The sequence below is a fragment of the Erpetoichthys calabaricus genome, chromosome 16 (genome assembly GCF_900747795.2).
Source record: "Erpetoichthys calabaricus chromosome 16, fErpCal1.3, whole genome shotgun sequence".
Lineage (NCBI taxonomy): Eukaryota > Metazoa > Chordata > Cladistia > Polypteriformes > Polypteridae > Erpetoichthys > Erpetoichthys calabaricus.
The window spans coordinates 55598680-55622479 of NC_041409.2; the positions used below are offsets into that span (position 1 = coordinate 55598680).

General features: G+C 38.5%; 1 protein-coding gene across 2 annotated transcripts in view; it reads right to left on the reverse strand.

The window, feature by feature from the left end:
- LOC114666995 (potassium channel subfamily K member 10-like) overlaps window positions 1-22774 on the reverse strand; it is a 135915-nt gene extending 113141 nt beyond the window's left edge. The window contains exons 1-2 of one of the 2 annotated variants that reach the window (XM_051919889.1): window positions 22471-22774; window positions 10523-10845 (exon numbers count right to left, since the gene is read on the reverse strand). In XM_051919889.1, the coding sequence (XP_051775849.1) occupies window positions 10523-10845; window positions 22471-22570 (423 nt within the window). In that variant the 5' untranslated portion in view covers window positions 22571-22774. Of the gene's footprint in view, window positions 1-10522; window positions 10846-21716; window positions 22161-22470 lie in introns of those variants that run through there. The other variant, XM_028822055.2, reaches the window with a different exon arrangement.
- Between the last annotated feature and the right edge of the window lie 1026 nt (window positions 22775-23800).

The window sequence follows — 23800 nt, forward strand, 5'->3', positions numbered from 1 at the left end:
GCCGTTCATCATTGATCCATCCAACCACTTTCAAATCCACTTATCTGGTTCACAGGGGCAGAAAGCCAGTGTCTACCTCACATTCCTCCTACGTCACGAATACTTATCTGCAACATAGAGAGTTATGGAATGTTTAGCAAGGGCCTAGTAGACCAGTTGGTCAAGGAGAAATGAAATCAGTATAGACCGGAATTTAACATTTTTCAGTTTGGTGGGCTTGGTGTTCTTATGTTAATTAAACTTAATAAATGTCTTAATTTCTTAAATGTAACATAAAATAATACCTGATAAAAGACTTAACTAATAAAAAGCTATAAACATGCTTAATGAAAGCCTCTGTGAAACTCAAACAGGCACCTTCACTCTAATGTACAGCATTGCACGGCACTTAGATATGCTGATACCATTCTACGCATCACAGTTCAAACACAGGACTGGGTCATGGTGCAGATTCTGCACTTTCTCATTTTGTCTTTGTGTGTTTTTGCCAGGCAGTCCAGTTTCTTTCACATCAGGTCAACTGGTAATTCCAAATTATCACTTTGTGAGTGTGCAACCTTCGATGGACATGGATCCCACCTAGGATTATTTCTCACTTTGCACCCTGTGACACTGGGAGAAGCTCCAGCTTTCTTTGACATTGTTCAGGATTGAGCAGGCTTGGCAAAGGGGTAGACGGATTCATATTATTTTGCAACTCATTCCTTTTCTTGTTAGATCATCAATCCAAACATTGGGGTTTCTTTCCATTTTCAATGGAGTTTTACCATGTGCTCAAGACACCAAATTCACTGTTTTTAGTGGACTAGAAGCACATCTTTCATGAATTTCTATTTTGTGTTTTCTAAATGTAGTGGACCCATGGTCATATTCACAACATATCTCTGAGATTCAGATGCAAAAGAATATCCTGCTTTTGTCACTTTCTCAATGAGGAATGCATTAATTTTTGCATGCAATATATGTATAAGTTCAAGGTTATAAAAGGACACAGATGTACTCAAACCATTACGCTGCTAACATGCAGTAGGAAACGCTGCAATCTGCACTACTCTGCTTCCACCGTAGACCAGAACTAAGATGGCAGTTTGTGTTTATTAAATGCGAAACATCATTACGATATTCAAAAATTTATTTCTCGATTAAATCAGCTTTTCAATTAAGTTTGATTTTTGAAGGCATAAGTGCCACAATATTGATCCACTTGTGAAAAACACTTTTTTTACAAGGTATTCTGAAAATAGTGCAGAATTTCTTGTTATTGAGTCAATCAGAGATGTGCAGCTTTATATACATAAACAGAGAGGTGGGTAGGGGGTAGCACAGTGGTTTTTGCTTCAGTCTCATAGCCCCAAAGTCCTAGATTTAAATCCCATTCCTGGCACTGTTTGTGTGAACTTTGCATGTTCTACCCATCTCTACGTAACTTTTTCTGTTGGTATTTCAGCGTTGCTCCCACATCCCAAAAATGTGCACGTTACAATGATTCTAATCTGAACCCAATTATCCATTTTCAAACCATCTTCTCTTAAGCAGGATCACTGGGAAGCTGGAGCCTATCCCACCAAGCACTGGGCACAAGGCAGAAATAATCGCAGGGTGAACACACACAAACAAACACTAGGGCCAGTTTGGCAACATCAGTCCTCCTAACCTGTATGTCTTTGGACTGTGGGAAGAAACTGTAACAATCAGCGGAAACCCATGAGAACACGGGAAGAACCGGCAAACTCCACACAGGAAAGACCCGACACGTGGCCTCCAGTTTCTTTACTGTGAGGCAGCAGCACTACCACTGAACTGCTGTGCCACAATATACTGAACCTGTCTAAGTAAATAAAGAAAACTGGAGTAGCACAACAGCCCAGGTTGGTTTCTTCCTTGGTTCCTGTGCTGCCAGGATAGGTTCTACCCACATACCCCTACAGGGTATTATAAGAGCTAACAATACAAAGAGCCTGGCCTTGAATTCCAGCCTGATCAACGTCTGCTTGCCTTTTCACTGGTACTCCTGTTCTCCTACATGCTAAACAATGCATATATGAGCCTACCTGATAGCATTGGAATGACCCTGTGCGAGTGAGTTTGTACCTAGGAGTGCCCTGCGTTAATGTGCCCACTGCTGATGAGATTCTGTCTTCCCGCTTCTCTGTGGTAGAATTACAGGATTCAAACATAGATTGATACATGGTGCGTTTTCAAATAGAACTGGATGAAATGCAGGAAACATTCCTGAATGGGGCATCGGTCCATCTCAGTGTCCACTCATGCAAACACTTATTCGCATTCACATATAGTCACTAATTAACCTTACATGCATGTCTTTGGGGATGTGGCAGGAACACCCATGCAAACTCCAGAAGGACAATGACCATGCACAAGATTCAAGCCAAGAAACACCATATCTGGAGGGCAGCAGCCCTAATCATTGTGCCACCATTTCACCCAGATTCAAACAAAAGACACTTACATATATATATGTATATTTCAAAGCATAAAGTAACTACTGCTCAGTATAAACATGATATTAGATGGATTTTCCATTCCAGATTTAGTCCTAATGAACTCCATTGGATTTATTTTCTTTATCTGACCTTGTTTACAGGCCATAAAGAAGTGATAAATTAAACAAGTTATTAATATAATAACAGATGATGTTTGTCCGACTTTCAGAAGTGTTAACAGCAGAAAGCAGATGATGAACTATCGTAAACCCAATAAATTGGAACACTTTCATTCTTCCAAGCCACTGTTGATAAGCATGTCTAATTAGGAGGATTTCCTGGAGTGAACTCAGCGTGAACTACATCATTAGGGGCTATAAATGTAAGCATGACATCTTTCTTGAATATATCTATGGGTTTTTTTTTTGTGTATATGGATTAAATCTTATGGCAAATGCTAAGCAGTCAAGCTGTTCCATTATGCGTATCCTGAAATGAGTCAAATTAGTAACTGCCACACTAGCATCTTAAGCTCATCTGCGTGGCAGGAGAGTAGGACTGGCTGTCACTTTACAGGTGTCTATAAAATAATACCATTATCAAGGTGGGTGAATGGCGTGTTTCTTATTTAAAGCCGTGTGAACTCTTACTGAGTTTTTCCTTTAGGTCAAAGTGTATAGCACCTTACAAGAAGTGTTTGTGTCTGTGACAGCGAGGATGCTCTTACCAATGGTGTGCTAATGTGGATAACTGAATTACTGGACTGATACTTACAAAAGTATGACATAACGATACACCAACATAAAAAAATCTGACCATAATGCTCATTAGATCTATAATCACCAGATCTACAAATTAGTATTAAATTGATTGTGGGTGCTAACTTCATATTAAGAGTGAATAGAGATAAAATAAAACAATAAGGAACAAATTACTAGTTTAAACACATCTTGCATGGCTTAAGGAATCTTGCAGAAAATCACCAACTAAAGGGAATATATATATTGTGTATACATTTGCACCTTCTCACTGTAATTGTATGTGTATATATGTATATGTATATATATATATATATATATATAGTGTATATGTTTGCACCTTCTCACTGTAATTGTATGTGTATATATGTATATGTATATATATATGTATATATATTGTGTATACGTTTGCACCTTCTCACTGTAATTGTATGTGTATATATGTATATATATATATATATATATATATATATACTGTGTATACGTTTGCACCTTCTCACTGTAATTGTATGTGTATATATGTATATGTATATATATATATATATATATATATATATAGTGTATACGTTTGCACCTTCTCACTGTAATTGTATGTGTATATATGTATATGTATATATATATATATATATAGTGTATATGTTTGCACCTTCTCACTGTAATTGTATGTGTATATATGTATATGTATATATATATGTATATATATTGTGTATACGTTTACACCTTCTCACTGTAATTGTATGTGTATATATGTATATGTATATATATATATATATATATATATATATATTGTGTATACGTTTGCACCTTCTCACTGTAATTGTATGTGTATATATGTATATATATATATATATATATATATTGTGTATACGTTTGCACCTTCTCACTGTAATTGCACAGGTGCATATATTGTATTGTGTATAACTTTGCACATTCTTACTGTATCTATGTGGGTTTCCCTCCAGGAAATTCTCATGTATTAGGTTAACTGGTAGCTCTGACTTGGCAAGTATGAGTGTTTGTGTGCCTGAGCAGACAAAGTGATGGACTGGCACTCCATCTAGGGTTGGTTTCTTTCTTCAGCCTAATGTTACCTGGATAGGCTCTGACCTTGCCATGGATTCAGTGGTTTAAGAAGGCTATTTCCTTTTATTGCATTCAAAATATTGAATATTTATTTTATTGGTGTTCATATTTCATTTAATACGCAATATCTGTCTTAATTATATTTTTACAAAGTTTCAACTACAGCTTATAAGCATTGTTTTCTGTACTGTATAGACTCCCCATATCTGTGATAGTTTTTCCTTGTACATCCTGAAACATGTATATGTTACATTAAATGCCAGTTTTAAATAGGCCTTATGTGATTATAAGATTAAGAAGACATGTGTAACTGGCTAGCACCCAATCCAGGGCTACCAGGTTTGGTTCTGCACCCCAAGACTATGAACTTTGTTTCCCCAGTTAGAGAATGTTATGGTATATATACTTAAATTACTTTTTAGCAATTTCTAAAAAAGAGAAACTAAAATGTAAAAACTCTGCTTCTTGGATTTTTCTCTCTGTTGAAGTTATGATCCAGTATTCATTTAGGTCAACTTCTGTTCCATCATTTGTAGTACGGTAAGTAATGATTCCTAAATGGACTTCAAAGTCCCTTCTTTCCCAGAATTTTTATTACAATTCTTGACAAACGGTTCTTTCATACCAGATAAAATGATTCTCAAAGACTGATGGAAATAAAAACTGAAGTTGGGAAGATGCTGGGCATAAAAATGGAAGCAAAGGATCAAATGTTTCAGTTAGGTCATTCCAAGAAGCAATATAAATTTCTTTGCTCTTTTGTTTTAGTTTTTGTGTGTCCAGCCTTAAATGTGTTTGTGTTAATGTTGCTAACATAAAAATCACTTCACCTCCTTTGAGGGAGGCACAAAGAAAAGAATGTGGGACAATAACACGCTCAGAAAAGCACACAGTGACAAACAGGTGCCAGAAAATACGTGCAGCACCGAATTCACTCAATAATATTTAAACGTCTACAGTAAGGTATATAGTATAGTATATGTATATATATATATATATATACAGTAATCCCTCCTCCATCGCGGGGGTTGCGTTCCAGAGCCACCCGCGAAATAAGAAAATCCGCGAAGTAGAAACCATATGTTTATATGGTTATTTTTATATTGTCATGCTTGGGTCACAGATTTGCGCAGAAACACAGGAGGTTGTAGAGAGACAGGAACGTTATTCAAACACTGCAAACAAACATTTGTCTCTTTTTCAAAAGTTTAAACTGTGCTCCATGACAAGACAGAGATGACAGTTCAGTCTCACAATTAAAAGAATGCAAACATACCTTCCTTTTCAAAGGAGTGCGCGTCAGGAGCACTGAATGTCAGAAAGTGAGAGAAAACCAAACAAATCAATAGGGCTGTTTGCTTTTAAGTATGCGAAGCACCGCCGGTACAAAGCTGTTGAAGGCGGCAGCTCACACCCCCTCCGTCAGGAGCAGAGAGAGAGAGAGAGAGAGACAGAGGAAAACAAACAGTCAAAAATCAATACGTGCCCTTCGAGCTTTTAAGTATGCATGTCACTTCACGAAGCAGCTGCACACAGAAGGTAGCAACTCTTTCAGCATTTTTAGACGAGCGTCCGTATCGTCTAGGTGTGCGAACAGCCCCCCTGCTCAATCCCCCTACATCAGGATCAGAGAAAGTCAGTGCAAGAGAAAGAGAGAGAGAGAAACAAAAGTAAGCTGGGTAGCTTCTCAGCCATCTGCCAATAGCGTCCCTTGTATGAAATCAACTGGGCAAACCAACTGAGGAAGCATGTAGCAGAAATTAAAGGACCCATTGTCCTCAGAAATCCGCGAACAAGCAAAAAATCCGCGATATATATTTAAATATGCTTACATATAAAATCCGCGATAGAGTGAAGCCGCGAAAGGCGAAGCGCGATATAGCGAGGGATCACTGTATATATATGCTTCTTGTGAATTGTGACTTTTAACACTGATAAGATTGTTTTATTTACAGGAAAGAAATTATTTTTTTATGGAAATAATCAAAAGAAAATGTGGCAAAACCAAACATATAAGGAGAAACGCCATACAGAAATGAAGAAAAAATACAAAACAATACAAATAAAAGGGCAAGGGTATTTATAAAATGTACAACACCAAATAACATGAAATCCCTTGCAAAGATTATAAAAGTGAAACCTGTCCATATGTCAGTATTAAGAGTTTCAGGACATTTCTTAATTTGGACACATCTAGCTCTGGAAAGAAAGAAATTGAACAGCAACTGGCATATCAAAACAAGGCACAGAACTTAGACCTAATAATATTTTATTGTACAGTCAGATTTATTCACCATTTTTGTACCTGTGTATAGCGACCGTCTGGGATAGAATATGCAACTCCCTAGCTCTGCTGCTAAAAAAAGACAGTTTTGTTGGCATTCTGGCGAGTATGAATTGTAAACACCCGACAGAAAATACAAGGTGATACCTTGAATGTGAATGCATTTACTGTTGTAGTTTTCCTACTTATTTTTGTCTTGTGCACTTTAGTTGCGCCATGCATTTTTTTGTGCATTGTGACACCATATATTTATATGTGTGTCAATATTTATATACACTCTGTATACATATTTATATTTTTGTGTAAAATTGATGGTTGTAGTCCTCCCCAAGACAATGTACATTCTACATAATACCTGCCTTGATTTTTCCCCCACTTCTTTTCCTTTTAAACATGCCTCTGCTTTCCAGCTTCATTTTGTTTGTTGTTATTCCCACTTAATTTCATCAGTGATCAGTGTTACCGTATGGCCTCACTATAGTGCCTGTGTCTCACCATTCTTTAGAGCACTTACTGTAAACAGTAAAATGCTGTTGATAATTAGTAAAAGAAATAAAGCCTGTAAGAAAATGATCAAAAACGATTTATTTCTCCATAAAATGAACATGGTAACAATATGTGCTCTCCAAAAAAGTCATCTGAACATTTCAGAAGCTTTTTCACAGTCTGAACCTGTTGCCAATTAAAAGTAAAAAAGGTAAAATTATACGAATACATAAACAGAAAATTACCTCTTATTTCATGATAGACAACCTTGGATCTTAACAAGTCCTTTGACACCACTACACTTAACCTATTGCTGATTCCCATCGACAGCAGTCTAGCACCCACTGCTACTACATTTGACTGTACTCTGTGACATAAAGGACAATGAAAATGGCTAGAAGGGCAATTGTCAAATAAAATCTGATCAAAGAATTAAGGCTAAGAGAATAGTAAGTGCAAGAAGTCATCTAAGGAAAGCTAATGGAAAACAGGAAACCTTTGTCTTTTCTCATAACAAAGAATTAATAAGTGGGCCCTTCACCCTCATGTTACTTAGTTCTGTGATCATGAGTACCCTTGTATATTAAAATAAATCGATATCTTGAACATCACATGGCTAACGCTGATTGATTTAAGTTGCATTTGCTTGTTTCAGTCGTTACCTGAGTGTTTTCTGCTGCCTAAAAGCTCATTTTTATACTGAGGGTGTAGGACTGCGTCCTATTGGACAGTAAGACCGTTTTTTGTTCTTATTTCAAATAGAGCTTTCCTTCAGATGGCACTCATCTGTGTCCTTTTTATTTCTGCTGAGTATTTATGAAGTCCCAGCAGGGTTGGTGCTTCCATATACAGTATATTTTCTTGGGTACAAATACATATTCTTAGTCCAAAAGAGGCAGTGAGGGCTCTTCCAAATCATGTCTATTCTAACAACACTATGAACCCTAATATGCCCAGGCCAAAATGAAAATGGAATTCCTCTGGTATTTGAATCTTCTTTTCATAAGACAAGAGGTCTTCAGTGAAATACCAGTGTCTTCATATCACAGCATTTTCTATAAATAATCCAATTCATCACTGATATTGTACATAGCAGGTATGTTCAGGAAGCTGCATTTCTAAGTTTCTTGTATTAGTGTTTGCTTATCCACACTAAAAATTGCAATGTTTTTACCAGTAATTAAGTGTCATAATACAAACCTATTATTGAATCACTGGTTTTCAGTCTGGACTCCAGGTACAGTAACATTATTCTAAAGAGGAGAATATGATAACTGCTAACTTCATCGACTCATGTTTGCCTCTTCCTTAAACATACTCATTTCCTAGGTCTCCCTTCTTTCCCTTTACCTTTTTAAATCTTAAATATGGCATCCAGAGGCAGAAGACAATGAACGATATTGACCAAACATGAGAATGATCTAGTAAAAGAAGCAAATAAAAGGTCTCTTATGATATTTGGGACTTTGATAAAATTAAATAATGAAAGAAATTCAATGAAAGAAAGAAATTTCAGGCTGTGATGGGCTCAAAATAGTACTATTAAGATCGCTTTTATGAAGTTCAATCCAGGCATCCTGGATCAAAGGCCAGGTAGAATATGTTCTGGCAGGGATGTCAAACGGTGGGAAAGACAGAACCAGAAGTGACTTGTGAAATTCTCAAAAGATGAGACTTAAAAGCGAGCGTTGGACACATGTCTAATGAGCATGGAGCAGGACAGAACTCAAGGAGGAAGATGGGTTGGAGTGGTTGTTGGAAGATCAGAAAAAGGCAGGAGTTTTGATGAATGTTGTGTTAGTGTGCACAGAGCTAGAAAGGGACTACACCCGGTGTTGTACTTACCTTTGAGTATAATTGAGTGTAATTATTTGGTATTAAATAAACCCTGTCACTCATTTACCACTGTCTCAGTCATCGATTCTTGCCTATGGACGAAAGTCATTCTGATACTGGTACGTACCATAAATGCAATATAGGTGGATATTGTTGTTAAGCTTTTCCACTCTAAACACCTTTTTCACTCATAGCCATCTTCTGCGTAATCTTAGCAGGTTTTGGACAGTCCAAGCACTCTGTGACCCCCAGTATTATTGTGTGACATCCTCACTGTTCCAGTCATAGCACTCTGTGACTAGACACAGCAAAATCAAACAGGTTTGATATCGTCAAAAGCTGTAGGAAGATAATCCTGGCTATAAAAGAGTTCACAACCAATGAGTGTTCAGCTAAAAGTATATTACATGCAATGCCTGTAAACACACAATGTCCCAATCTAATCTACAAGAAAATCAAGAGCAGAAAAGCATAATTTACTTCAAGAAACAAAAGAAAATGGTTGCTATGAACCATACAATCACAGCTGAAGCTCATGGAACTCTGGAGCCAACACAAGTGACTATTCATTGCCTCATCTTTGACAAACCATGCCAGAGTAGACAAAATAAACTGATGCTCCCCATTGATTGGCTACCAAAATGTGCCGGCCTCACAATACTTTCATAGTGCAATAAGAATTACTGAAACTGTACTGAGAAGTCATGACCTCGTCATGTAATTTGTCATCCCCAGTGATCCCTAGACATGAAATCTGATATCCTCAAGGCAACAAGATCTAGCAACTGCAGTTTCTCTGCAACTCAAAGTTGTGTAGTGTGACAACATCCTATTTCCACTTTCTGGATAAGGTGCCCAACAGATGATAATACAACGGCATGTGACTCTTTCAGAATGTCTGCAGGTTGGGTGTTACAATGCCACCTGGCTTAGCAGAAGTGTACAGAAAGCATTTAAGGAGACAACATGACCCCAAATGAAAGAAAAATGGCCTGAATTCCTTTAAAACATTGAGATTATAGACAGGGGAGTGAGTGAAAAAGGCTTACTGACTCACCTAAAACAAATGAGTGCAGTACTAGATAGAGAAGAAAAGAGTGGAGTGTTACATAATTTGGTTCAAAAAAACCTGAAATATGCAGAGAGGCACAACCCAGTGATGTCTGGGGGAATCCACTTGTGTATTTTGGACCTATATGTTCTAAGTGCTGCTGTATAGACAGATAGTACTGCAGTGGAATACATGCAAGGTGACAACTCAACACAAATCTCTGTGAATACCCCATGATTACAGACATCTAACTTGACAGGCAAATGTTTCCTGCAATGAGTGGCCCTTGATCCTTTATGTAAAATGCTGTGAAACAGATACAGAAAATGTTAGGTCATCGTCTGCCCATGTTACATTAGTACAGCTAGGAGGAGTCTCCATCCTATTCAACAAGAAGCATCTTAATGATTTAAACTTTTTTATTGCTAATCTCTAGAGCCTTGCAGTTCTTACATCAGATCAGTCTCCTAGTAGCTTCTATAAGAGTCTGTTGGTACAAAGCCAGGTTTCCACTCACATCAGTCATGCAGTATCACTATACTGTGTGCAATCCCGAAGTGGCAGAGGTATCAGCCTTTACCTGTATTAGCGTCTCAAGTTCTTCTGGCGTCACACAGGAATGCAGTTTGAGGAATTCTGACTTCTCCAGTGCAATTGTATTCTTCTGACTGCTTTCAAAGGGCTGCTCCAGAGCACGGAAAACAAGTCCACCAATTACGAGGTACACCACCACCACCACAAAAATTGCCAGAACGGTCTTCCACTTCATCACTGTCTGTAGCATTGGTGAACCGCTATCCATTGTTGCAACTACTGTTGCCCGAGAGGAAATGGAAAGACGAGGGAGAGGACAGTGGCCATTAGCTTTTGCATCACACGCTGACATAGTAGATTGAACTGCCACTGTAAAAAAAAAGAAAGAAAACAAAACAACAGGCTTTTTTGTAAATGCAACAAGGGAACACTATATAAAAGCATAACGAGGCTTCTACTGACAGCAAACACATTCCATAATATTTTTATGTAACTTGGCCTTGCACAAGACAGAAAGTGCACCTCAAAATGAAATGTTGCATCCACTTTCTTCAAGACACATTCTTGCTATTGACTTTGTCTGCTATCTGATAGGATTTGAAGAAGCGTAAGGCCAGCAACTAGACTTCACAGCAGCCAGAGTTAATATACATTGACATTATCTTTCATCACTTGGATCAAAATGCAGATGTACTTCAAGGAGTGAGGACAAGCTGTAAAGAAACTTGACTTGTGATCACAAGATTGAAAATTTAAACGTCTCCTTGGGTTCACCGTGTCACCCTGAGGGGGTTTCTTAACCTCCCTCTATAAATATGCACCTATACATCTTTGGAAGCTGCACTGTTTTATTTTGTGCCATTTGAATCAAACACTCTCACTAAAAATGTCCTTGCCTTACATTTGTACCTTCTTTCTTATTTTTGCATGTCTCAAAAAAAATGACTTTATATGGAGTTTTGGACAGAAAACTAAGACTATTTAAAGAATTAAATCTTAGTTTAAACAGCAATGTTCAGTTTATTATTATTATTATTATTATTATTATTATTATTATTATTATTATTATTCAGTAGATATCTTTACCAAAAGTGGCTAACAAAAAGCAAATCAAATGTTTGCAATATGAGTGAATACAAATTAAACAAACAATAGAGGACAAAATTCACACTGACCTTATACTGTAGTACTATAGTTAGTCCTACTGTACGTCTAGATAGAGAAGTGAAACTCAAACAACTCAAACCTTGTAAGATTTTTCCAAAAATCAAACTTTTGTAAACATGCAAATACAAAAACCCTAGAAAAACAGAAGAGTCAGAGAAGGCCAAAAAACCTGATTTCAGTAAACTTAGCACATGTTGATTCAATGCCCCAAATGTGTTTCTTTATAAACTTTTAAAAATAAAGGTGCCAAAGTGGTTTTTTCAGAGCAATACCATAGGAGAACCATTTTTGGTTTCCAAAAGGCCAATCTACATGCAGGTTCCAGAAAGAATATTTTATTTATTTAGATCCATAATAGGGTCCATACAGTAAATAAGAATGAATAAGATGGTAACATATTTATGAAATTCTAGTAGGTCATCATTTTGAAAGGACTTTTGCTGCATACAATAAGACAAGCTGAGTTCAAGATTTCTTAATCTGTTATGTCCAGCTAAGTAGCCTAATAAACATTAAAGACTTCAGGTTTTTTTTTCAAAGCAGAAAGAACCAACTTCATATGCAAAGAACCCTTCCCGGAATTAAATGTTTTTTGTTAAGCCATAGTTCTACAAAGAACCACACAATCCAGTAAAGAACCATAAAATGCCATCAAAGAACCAGCATTTTTAAGATTGTGGTAACTATAAGAAAGCAGGCAGATGTTACTCCACAACAAACCTGCAAAAAAGACGGAGCGTGACAGCTTTTGTTTTCTATGAAAGTCACCATGTATAAACTGATGGTCTATATCAGGGATCCCCAACTTCAGTCCTGGAGAGCTAATGTTGCTGCAAGTTTTCATTCTAACTCTTTTCTTAATTAGTGACCAGTTTTTGCTGCTAATTAACTATTTCCCTTTATTTCAATTGACTTTTCTTGAGACTCTGACCACTGAATTGATTCTTTTTTCCTTAAACGGCACCTAAACATAAATTTAATGTGAAGTGAGCCAACAGATGACCAACTAAGTGGGGGCCTCAAACTTCAACCTTCCTTCAGTTTCTTAATTTGAAGCCAATTCTCGTTGCTAAATAAACCCGTTATTTAATTCCATTGTGCTCATTCTGTCATGGCAGACATTTCCAAAACTGTTGATTTTCTTTTTTAAGAGCGCTGTCAAAATGTTTTGTGGACCTGAGCAGATCAACATTACTGAGGCCTTCACCTTTCTTTATTTTCACTTATTGTGCGATGGACGCAGGTTGTGTTTTAAGTGTTGGTTCATTTTGTGTCTTAATATTGTTTGGTTGCTAATTAAGGAAAAAAGAAATAATTAAGGGGCCTGAGTCTTAAGGTGTGCATCAATTAAAATTAAGGCAAAGAGTTAATTAGCAGCAAAATCTGGTCACTATTTAAGAAAAGAGTTAGAATGAAAACCTGTAGCCACAGTAGCTCTCCAGGACTGGAGTTGGAGACCCCTGGCATATTTTATCTTCTGGAAGATATCAATCAATTTACATTTACGAATATCTTTTGCAGTGACATGATGGTTTTTGAGTACCATATCAGCATGAACTCCTTCCTAGTTAAAAGGATTTCCCTCCTACAAATAACTTTGAGTAGTGAAAGCTAACACAACGTCACTTAAATTGTTTTTTTTTTCATGTGCAGTTATTCTGACTAACCAGGTGTGAATTTTTCTCAGTATCTACAGTATGTTGTAAGTGCCGTGGAGGATGGATGGGGTGAGATGCAGAATGATTTCTTGCCTGGCCAGGGAACCATAATGAAAGGACAGCAGGAGAGGAGATACAACCTGGCCAGAATGCCTTGTAAACTTTGTCCAGGCTTGGAACAAAGAGTAATGGATGGACTGGGTAAGGGACATAGAAGGTAACAACATTCACTTAGGCTGATCCCAATTAGGGCCCACTCAGGATTCCATGGGAATTGGAGTGTGGAAGTGCTGCCTTAACGGGACCCTTGGGTGCGACCAGAGAGTGCTGCTGGGAGAAGATAACATTGGTTTCCACGTGAAAGTGCTTCCAACATGCAGTGCAGTAACATTAGAAGCATTCTGACATAAAAAGAAGCCTCCCACCACACATCTGATAGAGTGGAAGTAGAGGAAGACATTTATTTAGGTGTATTGTGACATTTGTGGCTGTGTGCACTGAAAAAGAGGTCAGTGAAAATAAAAGTCTATTATTTTGAACCTGAGGTTGTGTCGAGTGATATTAAGTCTGAGGTTTGGGGCACAGTGGCACCCCATTATGGTTAAAATATATACAGGCATATCTTGACCACTGCTGTGGGCTGGCAACCTGCCTGGGGTTTGTTTCCTGCCTTGCGCCCTGTGTTGGCTGGGATTGGCTCCAGCACACTCCTGTGACCCTGTAGTTAGGATATAGCAGGTTGGATAATGGATGGATGGATGGATATCTTGACCATTTCCTTTCTATTCATATTTTATCTTTTATACTTGGTGTTGTCCTGGTATTCTGCATCTATGTAAATGCCATGAAACAAATTCCTAATATATGTTAGTGTTTCTGGCCAGTGAAGTGAATTCTGGTTCTGATTCTGATCCTAGATTGGGCAGGAAGATCTATTTTGTTAAAATCAAACTTGGCAATGTCAATTCTGAGTGCTTATTTGTACTTCTGAAATATCAGATAGAAAATTGCAACAGGTTGTCATCCCAAAATCAACAAACAAGGTACATGAAATGTTGTCTGTGTGGTAAGAAAACATGATTTCTGAAAGAGGCAGACACTTCGAAATGTGTCTGATAGTTTGTAGTAAACCAATTGCCTCTGATTGAGTCTGCAGCTTTTCAGGACCTTGGACAGCATTTCAGCACACTCCTATAGTGTTTTCATAGTCTTAAACTAACCCCACGGTACATTGCTAAAATATTACAAATTTAAATAAATGAGATCACAACATTAAGGTAAGTCGGTTAAATATTTCCAGAGAAAACTTTAATGTTGGGCAAATATTCATACATAATGTGTGTCATGTTTGCTATTTTTATTATTGCCTCTGATAAAGTCTACCTATTTTCTTTTAATAGATCTGCAGGTCATGAATGTTGCAGGAAAAGGAAACTGGCTTCCTTTTCTGGAACTCTTTTTTGTAAAATAATGTACCATCACTCCATTAGTTTTGCAGAAGACAATGAGAAGTGCACATATAGCCCTTACGTCTATGACTTTCAGTAACCCCAGTGGTCTTATTCTGTAAACACAACTGCCTTTCTCCTTGATGTTCTTTCTGGTGTCCACACAACCTAGTGTTAGTCACAGACAGACAGACAGACAGACAGATAGATAGATAGATAGATAGATAGATAGATAGATAGATAGATAGATAGATAGATAGATAGATAGATAGATAGATAGATAGATAGATAGATAGATAGATAGATAGATAGATAGATAGATAGATAGATAGATAGATAGATAGATAGATAGATAGATAATTCACTTTTCTACCATTACCTTCAGGAATTCTTCCTCACCTGATTCAGCTAGATAACTCAAACAGCAGACACTGAATAAGCACAGATGACAAATGGTCCAATTAATAGGCCACACATTCCCACCAGGCAACACAGCACGTTGTGTCTAACACCTATGGCTGTAACTACGGATTCAAGGAATCAGTGCCAAATAAAGTTGTCCATCAAATGGAGTCTTTCTGTCATGAATCCTGAATGCAGGTAGCTGTGATGTGAGATGTCCTTAGCACCATGTTAACTTATATATGTGTGTATTTTAAAGACACTAAATGCTTACAAATGTATGTGCACAGAGGATCGACACTTTTAGTGTTCATTAGTTACCTTGACACTGTATAAACTCATGTATACTGAGTGATTTACACATTGTATATTTAATAGCTCTGGGAAATCCCGCAGGCTCAAAATATGATGATTGTACAAATGAGACAACAAAGTTTTTAAAGAGGCAATGCAGGGTTGTATCAAATTTCAAGGTCATACCAACTCTACAAGCTTCATAAGGATATAAAACAAATATAAATCTTTACATGGCTTTCTAGGTAAATAAAATCAAAGCAGTTTACATTGAATCCTCCATTATTTTTCCTGCCTAGCTGCAACTAATAATGCGGTCAATGAGAGAAGACAGCAAAAAATTTGAATATGCTAGCCGTCACATTTAATACATACAATATGCAGCATTTGTTTAGAAATGAACGCAGTTTGCCTGTCCTCTTCCTGGTAGGGTCACAGTGACAGCCTATAAATTAATTGGTAGATGATATCATTCTTTTGTTTAAGAGATGTGTAATTATGTAATGGAAGTATCTGAATGAGTCACATATAATATTAAAGTAACAAGGGTCAAAAACTGTAAAAGAAAGCCAATGTAGAAATAATGAATACATCTTCAAGCTTGGAACCTAATGATGGGCTGCTATGTCTTGCTACGTGGACCTGACAACAATGGACCAAGTAGAATGAAATGGAAATTCTGTTGATTTATGTGTTTGTGTATGAAAAACAAACCTTGATTTGAAGAATGACTCCAAATAAACTATTAAACATTGCATGGCTTAAGCTTACAGATGCCTGCCCATTCTGAAGCAACTAACTTGTTTATGCAGTACTACTACAAAATACTTAAGTAGTTTACATTTAGACTTAACCATGACTCACTCATGCTCCTTTCTGAATGAACCCACAACTGACGTCTTTCTACTATTCCTTGCATCCTTTAAGCACCAAACTCTGTAAGACTCAAAGGCAGGATCAACTTTCACCCTTCATATGAACCTACAAGGTTTACAACACTCTGATACATCAGGATCATACTATTGCATTAAAAACTATAATATCCTCTAACTCAATTAATCCAATTCAGGGTCATGGAGCACAAGGCAAGAAACATGCCAGGAAGGAGTGCCATGCCCGTACACAAGCACATGCCAACACAGGGTCAATCTGAAATCATCGATTAACCTAACACAAATATCTCTGAGAAAGCTAGAGTATCCGAAGGGAAACCCAGACAGGCACACAGAAAATAAGAAAATTCATACAGACAATGACTGAGCACAGGATTTAAACTCAGGATACCGAATCTGGAAGGGACGAGCACTCCCCATTCTGTCACCCACTACAAAAACTATCAACATAATATAAATCTGGATGCAACCCACTTTATACTGTATATGGGTGCAACACTCCTAACACCCTTTAACATACAGTGAGTCACATTAGGAGACTGACATATGATTGCATGGACAGAATAAATTAAATTCTATCTGTGATCATTATAAGAATATTACTAACATGTGCCTCATCAGTTTTGACAAAGTGAAGGTCAGAGAAGTCAGTTCTGAGTTATAATCAGCAAAAACGTAAACTCAAGTCAGCAGAGATGACCTGCTAGTTGTAAGACAGCATGCTATTATTTGTTTGGCTAAAATATTAAAATAGCCTTTGCAAATTTTATTACATAGAAATCAGTATATATATAATTTATTTACAGCATATTTTAAGGGAAGTGAAGGAAAAAAGAATGGCCAATGGCTCAGGCAAATATACCCGTGATTTACTGCAAATGCTGACAAAGACAAAAACAAACCTGGATACATAAACTATTGCATTCAGTGAGGATCAAGTTATATATATATATATATATATATATATATATATATATATATATATATATATATATATATATATATATCCATCCATTTTCCAACCCGCTGAATCCGAACACAGGGTCACGGGGGTCTGCTGGAGCCAATCCCAGCCAACACAGGGCACAAGGCAGGAAACAATCCTGGGCAGGGTGCCAACCCACCGCAGGACACACACAAACACACCCACACACCAAGCACACACTAGGGCCAATTTAGAATCGCCAATCCACCTAACCTGCATGTCTTTGGACTGTGGGAGGACACCAGAGCGCCCGGAGGAAACCCACGCAGACACGGGGAGAACATGCAAACTCCACGCAGGGAGGACCCGGGAAGCGAACCCAGGTCCCCAGATCTCCCAACTGCGAGGCAGCAGCGCTACCCACTATATATATATATATATATATATATATATATATATATATATATATATAGTCACACATGTGAATAGGAAACAACTACAGGGCTTATTATAAGGTAATTCTACCGGAGTCTGTGGATGGCACTGCCACTTACTGCCTTTCCTTCCCTTCCACCAGCAGACCAGAATATCAAAGCATTGAAGAAAATTACCATCACTTCTGGCAGACCTTGAACCTCTCAAATAGTGCATCCATCCATCCATTATCCAACCCACTATATCCTAACTACAGGGTCATGGGGAGCCAATCCCAGCCAACACAGGGTGCAAGGCAGGAAACAAACCCTGGGCAGGGTGCCAGCCCACCACAGGGAATGCACACACACACACACCAGGGACAATTTAGAATCACCAATGCACCTAACCTGCATGTCTTTGGAAGGAAACCGGAGTACCCGGAGGAAACCCACGCAGACACAGGGAGAACATGCAAACTCCACGTAGGGAGGACCCGGGAAGCGAACCCGGGTTTCCTAACTGCGAGGCAGCAGCGCTACCCACTGTGTCACCGTGCCACCCTCAAATAGTGCATCACCACCAAAATCTACCAACCACGAATTGCACCTGAAAAGCCATTACTCGGCTGCCTGGCTGCTATTTTTTTTCAAACTTATCTTGAAATCTTCTCAATTATAAGGAGTTCATAATTGGTACCCCAACCCTTGTGAATTTCCCCTTGGGATTAATAAAGTATCTATCTATCTATCTATCTATCTATCTATCTATCTATCTATCTATCTATCATCTTGTCTGCCTCTTTTTGTATTTACAATATCACTCTCTATATATTTGAGTGTGTGTGTGTGTGTGTGTGTGTGTGTGTGTGTGTGTGTGTGTGTTGCATGCAAAGTATGTTTTTATTTATTTATTTGTATTAATGTTACTGCTCTGAGGAGACATGTAAGCAGGAATTTCATTGTACTGGGTACACATAACAATAAACTTTACTTGGCTATTCAAGGCTAAGGTTGTTATTTGATGATTTAACCCTTATTTTATCATCATACTGAATGTGCCATATTTTTACCATTTGCTCTATTATATTAAAAATGGTTCTGTAATCCAACTATCAATTTTCTGTACTTACTTATCGAGTTCAGGGTCTGACACAAGGCAGGAATCAACTCTGGATGGAATGCCAGTCCATTGGCGGGCACACTCATGCACACTACCACAGGGGACTGTTTAGACTCAGCTATTAACACAATTTATGGCATGTGAGAAAAGAAATCTACACCAAAAAAAAATTTTATATAGGTAGAAGAAGCAAATTCCGCCAATACAGTGCCACAGCAGGAGTTTGATAAAGGACAGTGGTGCTATGAGACAACTGCCATGTTGCCATCAAAGTAGTAAAATATTACAATATTAGTAAACCAACGTAATCTATGGACATGGTCCTAGAGCCTACACCAGCAGCACTGGTATCAATGCAGGATGGAATGGTGGTCCATTGCAGAAGTAGTATAATGAGAGATGGCGATATCTAGCACTTCAACATGCACTAATTGTTATACACACTGTTAAAAGTAATGTTTTATTGGCACATTACTGAGGAGTGAGGTTTCTAGATCCATTACTTGACAAAGAACAATTTCATTCTGGGAAGGGTTCTGCACATATGAAATTGGTTCCTTGGAGTTTGAAAAGGCTTCTAATATGTGGACAAATCAGAACATTACAATGTGTAGAAGGCTGCCTAGCAGGATACTAACCGATCAACAAGTGAACGTAACCTACATCAGTCTAAGCAGTAAGAGACCTTTTAAAATCATGAGGCCATTGGTATTTCACAAAGCTGTTTTTATATACTCATGGTTACTGTTATAAACGAACCTTCACATGGATGGTTCTTCTGGCAGCCAATCATGGTTCCTCATAGAACTGCTCTGACAGACCACTTTTACACTTTCATGAGTGTGCATAATTTATTAGGACAGTTATTCTTGTTAAACAGGCCAACAAATATTGTTTAACTCATATAACTAGCAGCTTCTTTGTGGGATTGCCGAGTTTATATTAAAGAAAATAAGCACTTGATGTTTATGTAGTATTTCATATTTACCTATTTGACTGACACCATTACCCAAGGCGACTTAAAACATTTATCACACAATTGGTTGCACTCCTTTTGATTTTCCATTTTACTGTCAGTAGTGGAATTTGAACCAACAACCTTGGGGTTTGAAATCCAAAACCTTAAACATTCCACCACACTACCTGCCTTTTGTTTAGATGAGTCTCAATAACAAAAAATAACATTTCTGTGTCAAGAAAATTTCTTTTTTTACGTCTGTTTAAGTATTTTTCTTCTGACAATCAGTTTTTGCTGAAACTTAAAAAGCATTTCGATTAAATCGCCTAAGAAGCAGAACTAACTACAGGGGAAATGCAAGACACACTGTTTGCTGTTTTTATTATTTCAACGTCATCCATTAAAATGTGGGGATTCTCTCTAAATCACCGACACTGTACACAAGTTGTGAAATTGTCTGAGGCAGAGTAGCATCCGAGCCACGCCCGATCCTCAATATAAATGAAAGGCAGTCGTGCATCTCGCACCCTGATGGGGTCTCGCCGTTAGCAGAACTGAATGTACCACCCCGTGAGTGAAAGAAGGTGGCTCGTCGCGTCCCGTCACATCGTTCAAGCTGTCTGTTTCTGTCTTAAATTAGCACCCACGTTTTGTAAATCGGTTCCTGTGTTTGAAACCAGCCTTGACGAGTCTGATAATTTCTTCAGAAAAGAGGACACCTTAACATTACGTGCTGATATATTGTTACTGCATTTTTATTTAGCGGAGTACTTGAAATTTAAAAAGCACGCACAATACTGCCAGTTAGCCCCTCTACTATGAACGTACCGACCGTAAACTCAAACTACAACCAAAATAAAATTATTCCTGATGTAAATCGTGGAAACATCTATACGCAGGAGACCCTCGAAACGTGCTCCACACCTTGCATCGTTCGACTCTAATGTATGCGGAGGGGGCTCTCCCGCCAGGAGATATGATGTAACGCCTTATTCCTCACTTTCAGACTCATAGAGCGTGCTGCCACCGCCGTTTGAGTCACTCGATAGATTACAAACTGGGCGCGACAAGCATTACTTCATTTTTTTGCCATAGTAATTGTGGGAAGCGGTTTCAGTTCAGTTTGGGGGATACGCAATACGAAAAGATGTCACGATTACAGAATAAGATAAACTGTGTCATAAACTTGCGAAATCTTTTATTCCCGTTTACAGATATACATACCGTTACCTTATTTGTATTCTTAGCGAATGGGAATACAGCAAATGTCTTATTATTAATCGGGCACGCACTTCAGCGTAAAGAGCGGATTCGGAAAGCGTACTCTAATAACATGTGCTTGGGCTGCTAGGGTGACACATTCCCGCAACATCGCGGGCTACTTTACACGGGCAGTGACAAAGAGCAATCGAAATGCTAAGGGTCCGTCAGCCTTTATCTAAGCTCGTGCACACAATCGTATTCCGTATCTTTTCATTGACTGCAGTTACTTCCAGCCTACAACCCCCCACCCCTCCCCCATACTCTCGTGCCGTGCTCGCTGCCACCCACCCTCGCCCCCCCAAAGCTCCAGTCGTCTGCTCCCACATTATTTTTCCCCTCCGAGAGCTTTTAAGCAAACAATCCCATCTGAGACCACGGAATACACCCATTCCCATTAAAGAGGTGGTCGTCTTTGTTTGTCTCGAAAACGGCAGTTAAAAAAGCACTGCGCCTTGCACCACAAACATACGAATCTCTGTTATCTGGAAAGAGGGAGAATTAACGGTGTAAAGTGCGGCGAGATTGATAAATTAAAATCCCATTTCTGGAAATCCGACACGATTCGTGTAACATGTGTGATATAGTCATTAATACGCAGCGTATGAGATCCACGCCCACCACCTTGCAAGGAAAAAGAAATAGATACAATAAAAAATAAACTTTTCTTTCCTCCATGCAAAATATTTAAGTACCAACCTTGGGGATCCCAGTTCACTTGTTTCCTCGGTGCCTCTATTGGGAATTTCATTTCGATATTTTAAACTTAAGTCATGAAAAATGCAATCTTCCAATAAGGCTGCGTAAATTGTTTTCTAAACGTGCGGCGCTGGGGCTCTTTTCAACACAAATAAATGTTTTGTTTTTCTTTCTTTCTTGTCTGTCTTAGTGTTAATGATACATAAAAGAAACGTCTGCCCTCCGTGTCTTACTCCATCCGTGCCACCAGCCCAAAGCCCTGTTGATCAAGACGAGCAGCCTCCTGCCCAGCCTGGCATTGTATTGTATACTAACAGCCAAGCGAGGCTGTCCAAGTACACTGCAGAACTCTCCCACGTACGCGTCAGCCTCCCTAGTGGTAGCTTTCGTTTACTAAAGGAGAGCGCGACGACGATGAACTTCATCCCGACCGAGTCTTATCTGTAAGCGCATCCGTAAAGCTCAGCGAAATGCGGTGCCGTCAGTTGAGCGGCTCACACAACGTGTCATTTCGGCACCCCCCACCCCAACCCCTCCCTCCCTCTATGCAGTAAGGAGTTGGTGCTGGTGCTGTTTACAAAGACTTGTGCTTTTGGCGATGCTGAGTGGCGAAGAAGAAAAACTAACTTCCAATCGCGTGTGTAATGCGCATTTACCAAACCAAACTATGCAGACCGTTTCATTTACGCGACAAGGAAGGCAAAACAGTGCAAGCAGCATCCAAACACACTTCAGTGTCATTCCGGGTACTTACTGCTTTTGTCTGGCCGGTGATGTTGTTTATCGGGGAATCTCGTTGTCAGGTGGAGTTGGGAACAGGAGATACGCTCCAGTGGCCAGTAGCGACAGCACATGGCAGCCAACAAGGTCCCTGCGGCAGGTCTCCTCCAACATAATGTATTACTGAAGCGTCCCAATCCGAGCTCAGAGGATGGACCTTTATCAGGTGCAGTTTAAGACAATTAATGAAGCACACGACGTAGACGAAATGCGACTTCAGGGACGAGAAGGCAGATTTTATTGTCTTCGCCTTAGCCCAGTGTTACAGCACACCTTGACAGGAAACACCAAGTGTGATTTCTCCGCACCGTTATGTTCTGAGACTGTACCAGTGCTCGAGCTTGAGAAATTGACGTGCACGCGCACTTCGGGGATGACAAACTGACAGACAAATGCGCTTTGCCTAAGCGTGTGTGAAAACGGGTCATTAAGTTCAGTCGTTCGTTTCGAAATATAAATATATGCATTGATTGAAGATATTACTTTCATATCAATGAATAAGTCATTCATTTCGAATCAATGCATTTAACGGTGAACTGCAGGTTTTAAACAATATAACATGGCCTTGTAACAGTACTGGTTTCCTCCTCGTACCCGATGCTGCTGGGAAACTTTCTGATCCGGAGAAGTTAAAATGGAATGAGCGTTTTGTTATAATTAACTGTACAAATTTGACTGTAAATTTAAAAGCAATTTAGTGGCTACTAATTGCAGTATTTTACTGCATCATATTACTTGAATGTTTCAACAAAATACAGTATATAAAATATACAAAATATAGTGACATCACCGTAAACTGGGCAACAAAACTAATGTGATGTAACAGTAGGCTGCTGTTGAATCACAATAATTTAATGCATTTTTACGTTAACTATAATAGTACTGAAGTTCATGGTCAGTAATTTACTACAAATTTACTACAACAATTTTAGTTTTAAAAAAGTGTATAAAAACAGCATTTAAGATTAGCAACACAGCTCCCAATCATTTTGCTGTCAGACATTCAGACCACTGTATAAAATATTAATGTTTAGTAAACTTATTTCAAGGAAAGGGTGTTTTTGTGATGTAGGGTGTATTGCAGGTTCGCCAGTTTATAAAAAAATCATCATGAACCATCTTCTATAATTACAAAAAAAACCTGCAGCACACACGGACGAATGCTTTTGTTAGCCATCTGTACGTTTTGGTTTCTCACAGTGCAATGATGTGATCAGCTGGGACAATTTACCGTGTTGCAGAAAGGGGGCGTTCCTTATGCAAATATACTAACTTTATGCAAATTATTTCTGCTCCATCGAGAC